The 12,211-nt window shown below is 41.8% G+C and overlaps 1 protein-coding gene across 1 annotated transcript in view; it reads right to left on the reverse strand.

Moving 5' to 3' along the window:
- Positions 1-12,211, reverse strand: part of Sh3rf3 (SH3 domain containing ring finger 3) — a 156,158-nt gene that overhangs the window by 105,717 nt on the left and 38,230 nt on the right. Inside the window, exon 3 of the mRNA XM_059243805.1 lies at positions 2,013-2,108. Within this exon, the coding sequence (XP_059099788.1) occupies positions 2,013-2,108 (96 nt within the window). The remainder of the gene's footprint in view (positions 1-2,012; positions 2,109-12,211) is intronic.

Raw genomic sequence — 12,211 nt, forward strand, 5'->3', positions numbered from 1 at the left:
TAACTTGCCTTAGCCGGCTGAGAGCTGTGCCAAGGGCTGACTATGACCACACTATTTTGGAGTCCTGTGAAAAGGGACTATGCTGGATGGAGGTCTCCAGGTGGGTGCTCATGCGACAGGGCAGGGCTAGAGCCTTTCAAAAGCTATCCTGTGGCCCATTCCAACCATCCTTGAACTCTTGATTGGGGGAAGAGAGATTCCCTTGGGCTGCTCATTGTACTTCTATTAACAAAAGCACAAGATACAATACCAAACTAATGGCACTACTCTACTCTCTCCTGGAATAAAGACCTTGGGAGGAAGGCCTTTTTGAATGTTGGGCTTAATTCTTGTCCCAGCCCGTGAGTCTCCATCATTCCTGTTCCTAATAGTGATGAATATAGGCTTCTCCTTTCTACATCCCAGCAAATGTGCATTACCCATTGTCATCTGATGACTGAGAAGGTGCCCTGGGTCTCAGCATGGAGATGACTTCTGAAAGGTTCACAGCACTGTTAGGCAGTGGTTCTCAACCTTCCTAATGCTGTGACCCTCAGCATACAGTTTACTACAATTCCTCATGTTGTGATGACCCCCCAACCATAAAATTGTCTTCATTGCTACTTCATAACTCTAACTTCACTACTGTTATGAACTGTAATGTAAATATTTGTGTTTTCTGATGGTCTTAGATGACCGCTGTGCAAGGGTCTTTTGACCCTCCAAAGGGCTGTGACCTATAGATTGAGAACTGCTGCTAGGGGTAAAGGACAAAATGGCAATGCAGTGACAAATGGTGGACATACACAGTGGGGCAAATCCTGTTGAACAAACAGCACAGGGCAGACACGTGGCTTGCATGGCCTCTACTTAGCTACTGTCCTAACTAAGGCAGCACTGGGAAACGAGTGTTTCCTGGACACGGAAAGGAGCCAGGAAACAAACAGTTCTCAGATTAGCCTCAGGTTCCCTCTGTGGAGTGGATCCTATTGGATGAGCTGCCCAGCTAACAAGAATGCAAGGAGGGCTGGGAGGTGGTGGCACACGCCTTTAATCCCAACACTCGGGAGGCAGAGGCAGGTGGATTTCTGTGAGTTAGAGGCCAGCCTGGGCTACAGAGTGAGTTCCAGGAAAGGTGCAAAGCTACATAGAGAAACTCTGTCTTGAAAAGTCAAAAAAAAAAAAAAAAAAAAAAAAAGAATGCAAGGAGGGGTCATGTAGCTGAAGTTTTCCTGGTCCTGCCTGGCTCCTGCAGCCCTGGGGCCACTTGGACCCAAGTAAACACACAGAGGCTTATATTAATTAGAACTGATAGGCCATTTGCTCAGGCCTACCACTGACTAGCTCTTACATTTAAACTAACCCAACTAACCCATAATACTTATTTATGTTTAGCCACGTGGCTTGGTACCTTTTCCCTGTTCTGCCTTCACATCTTGCTTCCTCTGTGTCTAGCTGGTGACTCCCGACTCAGCCTTCCTGTTCCCAGAATTCTCCTCTCTGCTTATCCCACCTATACTATACTTCCTGCCTGGCTACTGGCCAATTAGCGTTTTATTTATCAACCAAATCAGAGCAACACACATTCACAGCATACAGAATGACATTCGCATCAGGGTCAGGACATGGCCAATGGTCAGTCGTGTTTCTTGGAGATCTGTGTGGTTGTCCAGGGAGATGCTGCCTTCACCATAAACTCTTCTCTCTGGGTTGGGAGACAGTGCAGTAGGATTCCGACATCTCAGGAAAGTGAGTGATGGGTCTGGGTGTCTGAAAGGATGGGGAAGGCTGTCTAGGTCCTACCCTTGGAGCCCATGGTGAGGAGACAGCAGCCAGGGCTGGGAGTAACCGCTGGAAGTGGCCAGAGGATTCCTCAGACACCAGGGCAGTTTAGGAGAAGCCTCCAGGAAGCAGAGGCATTACACGCTTGGGGAGGAACCTCCCTCTACCTCAGAAAGGGGCTCCCCCAGGCTGGGGCCCCGCATTCTGGTGACTCAAACAGCAGCAGCACACAGGGGTGTTAGTGGGCTTACCTCCACGTACAGGAGTGGGAAAATGCCGACCTTGTCTCCCAGCATGCCTTCTGCCCAATTATCGTCCACTCTCCGGATCACAGTTAAAACTTCATCCTGAGGTTCCCAGAGCCCACCGTGTGTGCACACAGCGAAAAGGAAAGAAGAGGACAGTTAGAACAGAACCACTGAGGTGCAGGAAGAGTCTAAGGAGAGCATGTCATAGATTCAGACTCTCACATGTTAAAAAAAAAACAACTAACCCTTTCTTCCATTTCAGTTACAATCTTACCTTCCCACTCCATCACTCTGACCCTCTGTCCCTCCATTTGATCATAATTGCAGATATCTCACAAGTGAAAAGCCTAACAATTTACTATATCGTCAGTGTTTTAAAATGAATGCTCTTAATATTTATTGAGATAAAGATGCTTCAAGTAAAGATAAATTCAGCCATTCAATATAACATTCCAGTATAAACTGTTTCAAGTTTTTGGCCCATCAAAAAAAAATGAAAAGGAATAACGCAGTTCAACTATACTTAGACTTGTAAGTATATAATGCTCTCTATTCTTTTACATCCTTTGGCATATCAGACACAATCAAGTGTGTGCATACAAAGTGAAAATATGGAAAGAGAGAGACAGGGATGAAGATGGAGGGATACGGGTGTCTCTGGGAGGTAAGGCTGGGACACAGACTGTTGATGAGGAAGCAGATATTCAAGACACACACACAGGCACCTGGGCCCTTGGCAGAAAGGACAGAGGGTATAGGGAGATGCAGATGCTGAAAAGTGATGAGTTCAGGGGTGAGAGATGCTTGTGCATCTGCTTCTAGGACAGGAGCTGCCCAGGGAGGTCAAGAAGGACTGATGTTACATGAGAGTACAGCTATCTGCACCTACCACCAATCAACACTCTACTGGGTCCATCTTTCTTTTAGTAGCCAAGGAATGTCTTGGAGCACCCAACAAGCATATCTTGCCCAACTTTTTCCCATCAAAACTCAACAGCCTTTGTCTTTGCGTATCTGCTGCAAGACGAGATGGCCCAGCAGGAACTGTAATGTTCTAGGAGCTGGAGGCCAATGAAACTTGATGGAATAACACTTATTATTCGGCCTGCCTTCTCAGGAAGCCTACATACTATGAGTGAAGCAGTATGACAGGATCTGTAGCATCCCTCTAGGTCAGAGGAACGGCATGTCAGGTAGACATCATGAGACTCTTGGAGAAGATGCTGCACTAGGGCTGTAGTAGTTGAGTGGGTGTACACTTCCAAGTGAACATCAAAATTGAGGGAGCTTTCTGATGGGAGCTGTGCCCAGCTCCAGAGGACTCGGGTGAGCAAGTGAGGTGTGGGCTCTGCACTGACATGCTCACAGATCTCTTTAGCACACCCTCATGTGACCACAGGGTAGACTGCACTTACCCGTCACTTCTCATTTTCTTTGCCCTAAGGTTCAGCTTTCCAACAAGGATCTGGGGAACAAACAGGGCTAGGAAAACTGGCTATGGAAATGCAAAGGAGTGGAGGATACATTCACCCTGAATAAAAATGGACTGAAAATGGATCAAGGACTTCACTGTACTAGTTAACCCTTGAAGCTGCTGGAGGAAAATGTAGAAAAACACTCCAGGATACAGGTATAAGCAAGGACTTGATTAAAAAAAAAAAAGACTATAGTAACAGGAAATAACAATGAACATTGATAAAGGGGATTAAATGAAATAAAAATTCCTCCGCACAGTAAAGAGACAACCTACCCAATGGTCAACTGTACATCTGACGGGGAATTAGTATCTAGATTCTGTAAGAATTATAACCACAAATACCAAATCATGTGATCAATTAAATATGCTTATGAATGGAATAGTCAGATCTCAAAGGAAGAAATACAAATGGCCAATACATATTTAAAGAAACAACAACAACAAAATGTTATCCTTAACCATCATGGAAAATGTAATGCAAACAGCTTTGAGCATCTATCTCACCCCAGTCAGATGGATATCATTAAGAAATAAAATGGTAACAAATGCTGAGTAGTAGGATGTGGGAAAAGAGTCATTAATCATCAGTCATTGCTGGTAGGAATATAAACCTTATTATAGCCACTATGAAAATTAATGTGAAGGTTCCTCCAAAAACTAAAATAGAACTACCATGCAAGCCAGCCATACTACCCCTGGGCATGTGCCCAAAGGATTCTAAATACAACACAGAGGTACTTGCACCATCCGCATTTACTGCCGCGTGTGCATAAGAACCCAGATATCCATCTGCAGATGAAAGGATAGAGAAACATAGGCACGTGTCCTTCTATACACAGAATCCAGATTGAAACGGATACACAGGCAGACAATGTGAGAGAAGAGAACTGCCAGAGAGGAGAATGAGGTCTTAAGTGGGGGGGAGGGTGAAGGGACAAGAGAGTGTGAAATACATATGTGGAAACAGGAACAGGAGAGGAAGAAGATGAAGGAGGGGGGAGGGGAGGGGACCGGGAGGCAGTGCCGAGTAAGAACGGACACTGACCAGTAGGCATGAGGCTGCCTCAATGACACGTATTTCTCTGTACCCAAAATAAATGAAGAAGTGCTAGGAGACCTTAGTGTGCTGGTAGATGTTTGTAACCCTAGCAACGAAGATGTGGAGGCAGATGAATCGTGAGTTCAAGACCAGCTTGGGCTACATACTATGTAAAGGGCATTTTGTGTTGCACATGAGAGATTCTCTCAAGAAACAAATAAGTAAAACAATGTTCATTTTAGTATAAAGAAAAAAATCAAAATAGCTACACTGTCATCTAATGCGTTCTTAAATTTAGAGCCAAAGAAATAAAGTACAGTAAGAGGGATAAGAACCGCAAAGAAAAATACATCATTACCTAGAAAACAGCAGCATCTAAAATTAGAATAAGAATTTAGGAAAGGCTGACAATTTTAAAACAGACTCATAAAAAATATCAGATTCCCATATGCTAGCAATAATCAGAGAATGGGATTAAGTTGGCAAACCATTAAAAACTTTACATATTTGACAAAATGAATTCCATAATATTTAAAGACATGTTAGAAAAAACCCCAAATATCCACAAAGAAATATGAATAAAGATTTAGATTTGAGTGGGGGAAGGTATTTCCATGTAAGATAATGAAGATTTGACTGAAGAACAAACAAATCCTCTAATGTTAAAAAGCCAGACACAAAACAAAAGCATTTTCGGAGTGAGAGGAAAGGCATCTCTGCTCTATAAAATGATGGTGGGAACAAAATATAAGATTTTTAAAGGGAAAATAGAGCCAGATCAAAAATAAGGGAACTCACAAGAGAAGAAAAGCAATTTACCATCACACCCATTTGAAAATGTTAGATCTGATTAGAAATCACAGGTATAGTTCAATTTTCCTTTTAAAAATTATTTTATTTTATGACTATATCTATCTATCTATATCTATATCTATATCTATATCTCTCTATATATATGTCTGTGTACCACATGCATGCCTGGTATCCACAGAGGCCAAAGGAACAAATCCCCTGGAACTGGAGTTATCGATGTGAGCTACCATATGGGTGCTGGGCATTGAACCTGGGTCCTCTCGAATAATAGCTAGTGCTCTTAACTGCTAAGCCATCGTTCCAGAAATACAATTTTACCATTTCCATTCCTTCCTTTGTTATTTATTTATGTATTTCTTTATTTCTTTCTAGCTATCTATCTATCTATCTATCTTTCTGTCTTGTGTATGTGCACACGTGTGTGCATACAGAGGTCAGAAGACATCTTGCTGGAGTTGGCTCCCTCTTTCCACCATGTGGAATCAAATCAGGTTGTCAGGCTCACACATGGATGGTTACTTTGCTCTTGTAGTCATGTGCATAGCACCTTCCAACTCTGAGGATATACAGTAGGACAAAGCTTCCAGGCAAGTAACAGCTCGATTTCTCCATGTTCTATGGCTTCAGCAATAGAGTTTTACTGTCATGTTCTGGGGGGTAACCAAGAGCATTAGCAGTAACCTTCAAGATTTAGGGGTTTATGGGACCTCAGGAACCAAAAACTCCTGAAGAGATAATCCATATATGGCACCATGATTTTTATTTGTTAGCCTGTGGTGTCTAGTAGGGGTGTTGTGCTCCATTATAGCATAACTCCTTTTATATATATGTATGGATATATTTTAGGAAGCTTCTACAGTAGATTTCCATATGATGTTTTTAAAGGTCTTTGCTCTTTCTTAGCTATCCCCCTCTATTCTCTCCTTTACCCTACCCTCCCTATCCCCCTGCATTTACCTCTTCCTGTGCTATTATTCCCTCTTTTCCCTGATACCATTATATTTATCTACCTTCCCATGGCCCCTTACCGAATTCCTAAACTCAATAGAGATTCCAAAGGAAACACACATATATGGAGATTCAAAGCTATATGACATTTGTCTTACTGGGTCTAGGCTGCCTCCCTCATAATGATTATTTCCAGATCCATTCTTTTATCTGTGAATTTCATAATATCCTTTTTCTGAACTGATGAATAATTTCATTATCCATTCATTGATTTATGGACATCTAGGCTTTTTTTACTTCCTGGCTACTGTAAATAGAGCATTGATGAACACGGATGAACAGGTATCTCTGTGGTAGGATATAAAGTCCTTTAGGTGTACGCCTACAAATGGTATAGCTAGATTATACAATAGCCCTATTTCCAGCTTTTTCTACCTCCCTCTTGACATCTTGGGCCAACTAATGGGAAGGAGGGAGCTGAGAAGTGTACAGACATCACAGGCAGAGTCTCAGGCTCATGAAGACTCAGTCCCAGTCACAGAACTCTAGAACGCAGCTCACAGCCTGCCTCTTCACTACCACATCACTTAGGCTATTTCAGTCATTCTTCTTATGTAGCCCAATATGTCGATCTATTGTGAGAAAATGTCAAGGCACACTAAAAGACAACCAAAATCAAAACAACAACCAAACACTGGTTGAAAGGAAACATTAGACCAAGACCCAGAGATGGCAATGATGGGGATGAACAGACTGGGGATTTACAGCAATTGTTAGTGAGATAGATGCTGGAAGTCTCCTGGACAGAGTAGTCAGCACGCAAGAGCAGATGGGCAGTGTAAACACAGTAAGAGCCGTAAAAGGAAGCACCAAAAAAGAAATGCTAGCTGTTGAAATTGAAGCAGCAGGAGCGAAGACTACCTAAGGGAGATGGATAAGAATCTCTGAGCTTGAGTACATTGCCACTAAAAACCTCCAGAACATGAAAACAGAGAGCAAACTGAAGGAAAAGCAAGCAAGCACATCCAAGAACTTTGATGAGATGACTGGAAGAGAGAGATCTGAAATATTAATAAGTGAGAGGTTCTCAACTTAGTGTCAGATACAAGCCAAAGCGGGATACATGCCGCAAAACTACATCAGCACACAATCTCAAACTACTGAAAAGAAAAGATAAAGAATTCAGAAAGCTTGGGGTTTTATTTGTAAAACAACAACAAAAAAGTAAAAGGAATAACATTTGACTTCTCAAAAGCATGCAAGAAATAAGAGAGCAGAAAAGAGAGATTACAAACCAATATCCCTGATGAGCAGAAATGCAAAAATTCCCAATAAATATTTACAAACTGAATTCAAGATCACATCAGAAAGATCATTCACCATGACTAAGTTGGCTATATTTCAGTAATTCAGGGATGTATCAACATATACTAATCAATCACATAAAACATATACTAATTAATCACATAAAAGGAATAAAAGGCAGAAATCACACAATCTTCTCAACAATCACAGCAAAGGCCTTTGAAAAATAATCCAACATCCCTTCAAGATAAAAGTCACAAAGAGGCTAGGAATGGAGGGAGCATACCTCAACATAAAGGCTGTATGACAAACACTAGGAGCATCATACTAAACAGAAGAAACCTCAAAGCATTTCCACCAAGATCAGGAGCCAGACAGAGCAGCAACTCTCCTCATTTCCATTCAATAAAGTATTTGAATTCTTAGTTAGACAATGAGAGAGAGAAATAAGGAGAGAAGAAATCAAAGTATCCCTTTTTGCAGAGGGTATGATTCTCTACATAAAATACTCTAAAGACACAAGTGAAAACATTTTAGAGTTGATAAACACTTTCAGCAAAGCGGTGGGACATAAAATTAACATACCTCTGTAGTGGGTAGCTGTTCTAGCTATGACGGTTCCTATATACAAATAACAAGCATGCTGAGAAAGAAAAATGAAGGAAACAATCCATTCGTAATAGACACAGAGAGAGTACTGGCTGGTTTGTGTCAACTTGACACAGCCAGAGTCATCAGAGGAAGGAGCCTCTGTTGAAGAAATGCCTCCATAAGATCCAGCTGTAAAGCATTTTCTCAATTAGTGATCAATGGGGGAGGGCCCAGCCCATGGTGGGTGGTTCCATTTCTAGGCTGGTAGTTCTGGGTTCTATAAGAAATCAGTCTGAGCAAACCATGGGAAGCAAGCCAGTAAGCAACACCCCTCCATGGCCTTTGCATCAGCTCCTGCCTCCAGGATCCTGCCTTGTTTGAGTCCCTGTCCTGACTTCCTTTGGTGGTAAACAGCAATGTAGAAGTGTAAGCTGAGTAAACTCTTTTGTCTCCAACTTGTTTTTTGGTCATGGTGTTTCACTGTAGCAATAGAAATCCTAACACACACACGTGCATGCAAGCGTGTGTGTGCGCGCACACACACACACATATACACAGAGAGAGAATAAATCCATCCAAGGAAGTGAAAGCCCTCCGCTATTGAACACGGAAGAAAGAATTGAGGAAGACAGAGGGAGATGGAAAAAACCACCTATGCTCATGGGTCAGAGGAATTAATCTTGTGAAAATGCCATTCTACCAAAAGCATTCTAAAAATTAATATAACCCTACTCAAAATTCCAAAGCTACTCTTCACAGACAGAAAAAAAAAATACAAATGATTATAAAGAGGCATGAAGGACCAAAGACAGCCAAAGCAATACAGAACAAACAGGATATTGTAATAGGTATCACCATACATGATTTAAAATTATACTACAGAGCCATGGTAATATAAACAGTGTGGTACTGCCACAAAAAGCAATCACATAAATAAATGGAATAGAACTGAGGACCCAGATATAAACTTACAACTACAGTTGCCTGTTTTTTGACAAAGAGGCCAAAATAATACATTGGAGAAAACACAGCATGTTTAACAAATGGTGCAGAGAAAATTGGATTTCACCACTGTGGTAGTTTGAATGGGAATAGCCCCATAGACTCACATGTTTGAATGCCCAAGGGAGTGGCACTATTAAGAGGTGTGGCTTTGATAGAGTAAGTGTTGCCTTGTTGGAGAAGTGTGTCACTGTGGGGGTGATCTTAGAGGTCTCCATGCTCAAGCTATGCCCAGTGTGGCACACAGTTCACTTCCTGTTGCCTGTGGATTCAGCTATAGAACTCTCAGTTCCTTCTCCAGCACCATGTCTGTCTGCATGCTGCCTTGCTTCTTGCCGTGATGATAATGGACTAAACCTCTGAAACTGTAAGTGAGCCCCAATTAGATATTTTCCTTTATAAGAGTTGTCATAGTCATGGTGTCTCTTCAAAGCAATAGAAACCCTAAGAGAAATATGTAGAAAAGTGGAACTAGATCTTTATTCATCCCTGAAAAAAAAATCAACCTCAAATGGATCAAAGACTTCAAGACCATGAATCTGGTAAAGGAAAAAGTAGGGAGTATGCTCCAATGTACTGATTCAGGTAAGGACTTTCTGAACAGGACCCTGGTAGCACAGGCATTTAGACTAACAGTTAAGAGATGGGACCTTATGAAGTTAAAAAGCTGCCATACAGAAAAGGAAGCCACCAAGTGAATGAAGAGGCAGTTGCCAGAATGGGAGAAAAGCCTTGCTAGCTATTCTTTTGACAGAAGAATCGTGTCTACAATATACAGTGAATTAAAAAATCTGAACATTAAGAAAATAACCCAATTAATAACGGGCTATGGAACTTAACAGAGTTCAGCTTGGAAACACTGAAAAAGCCCTGAACATCCTTAGTCATCAAGGAAACGGAGAGGAAAACGATTTTAAGATTCTATTTCACCCCAGTTAGAACAGCCATCCTTAGGAATAAAGTAACAACCGATGTTAGCGTGAATATGGTGAGGATCAATGGGTAGCTGCTGTGGGACAGAAGAATCATTCTTCTTTGGGGTATGGCCATGGTAGGGTGCTCTCACTCCAGCGGATGGCTGCACATTCGTGTGTACAATGGGCCACACTAACAGGACTTAATAGATTATTAAAAAGTAAACATGAATTTCAAAGAGGGTTACATTGGAAGAATTCAGGAGGAGGAGGAAATGGGGAGGAGACATGACTGTATTTCATTGTACACATGTACGAAATTCTCCACGAATATAATTTAATTTAAAAATAATGGAGCTATTAAGCTGTAGGAAGACACAGATGCACATTTCTAAGTGAGAGAAGGCACTATAAAAGGGAGGCATGTAGTACTGTTATGACTACACAATAAATCAGAGGGAGAGCTATGGAGACAATAAAAGTTCCGTGGCTGCAAAGGAAGGGATGGGGATTAAAAGTGGAGCACAAAGATTTCAGGACAGTGGAAACAGTGTGTATGATAGTGTATATGTGTTACATTTGTCCCAAATCCAGAGTGTACAATACCAAAAATGGATTCCCACATAAACAATGGCCACTGGCTGATACAAGATCGCCTGAGCAATGATAAAAATGTTCCACCATAGGGCTTTATTAATTAGTGTAGGCTAGGGGTGGGCAATGTGGTACACAAGAAATCTCTGTATCTGCTCCCTTTCGTTATGAATCTAAAACTACTCAAAATTCAAGTCTACCTTTCCAAGACTAACTCACAGAACCACTGAACAATGAAAACTAACAAACTACAGCATTCCACAACAAATCAATGGGTATCTCATAAATATAATACTGCAAACAATCTGAACACAAAAAATTAAACTCCACTTGATTCTGTGTATCTGAAGTTCAAGAGTAAACACAATTCATCTGTTCGTAGCAGATTCGAGAGGAAAGGAAGGCAATGGTGAGTGGAGGGGACCCAGCTTTGGTACCACGCTGTTTCCTGGCTAGGCAGTGATTATAGAGATAGACTCATCATTAGGCTGAATAAGCCTTATTAGTGGGTGTTTTTGGCATGTTATTACACAAAACAGAAGAAAAGGTCTTCTTGTTTGTTTCCCCCTGGAGAAAAGGGAACAGTCCACTCAGATTGGACAAATCACACAACACCTTGAATATGGCATGTCCCCTCAAAGGGGACACAATAAGGCAATGATCACATCAGTGGTTTGGAACCAAGTCAAGTGGGAGCCCTGAGTCTGGGAAGTGTGAGCAGCAAGGAGCTGTGCCTCTGCTCTCCAGCTAGGATATCACTGTCTACTGAAGACCCAGGCTTGCTGTGGGATGTCCTGTATGCTGTGAATATATGCTGCTATGATTGATTGATAAATAAAATGCTGATTGGCCAGTAGCCAGGCAGGAAGGATAGTGTAGGCAGGACAAGGAGCGAGGAGAATGGTGAGTGGAAGACTGAGTCAGGAGACGTTGCTAGCCGCCATGAAGAGAAGCATGATGTTAAGATACCGGTAAGCCACAGGCCACACGGCAACTTATAGATTAATAGAAATGGGTTAATTTAAGATATAAGAATAGATAGCAAGAAGCCTGCCACGGCCATACAGTTTATAAGTAATATAAGTCTCTGTGTGTATACTTGGGGGACGCGAATAAGAGATTTGTCCCGACTGCTGGTCAGGACAAAGGAAAACTTCAGCTACACAGGCTTATCCTGGGTCACCCTAAGGGAGTAAGACAGCAACAAGGGATAAAATCTATTGAGAAGCAAACTCAATTCCAAAGAGAGAATTTGCTACAACTCCCAGTGTTAAACAGTGCAAACCATTTCCTTTTTTTTTTTTTTTTGGCCAACACACATAAATGTCTTTAAGTGGAAATGGGAAGAGAGACCTTAGGCTATGGAGAAATGATCCCTTCCCAAGCAGGTGGAGAGAAGTCTAGCTTACAGAGAGATGACCACCATGCAACACAATGAACATACAGCAAAACTGCTCTCTAATGCAATGAGTGGAGACCCAAATGCACCCATGTCAAGTGTGCTACAGTGACATCCCTT

This window comes from Peromyscus eremicus, chromosome 16_21 (genome assembly GCF_949786415.1).
Source record: "Peromyscus eremicus chromosome 16_21, PerEre_H2_v1, whole genome shotgun sequence".
In the NCBI taxonomy this organism is placed as follows: Eukaryota; Metazoa; Chordata; class Mammalia; order Rodentia; family Cricetidae; genus Peromyscus; species Peromyscus eremicus.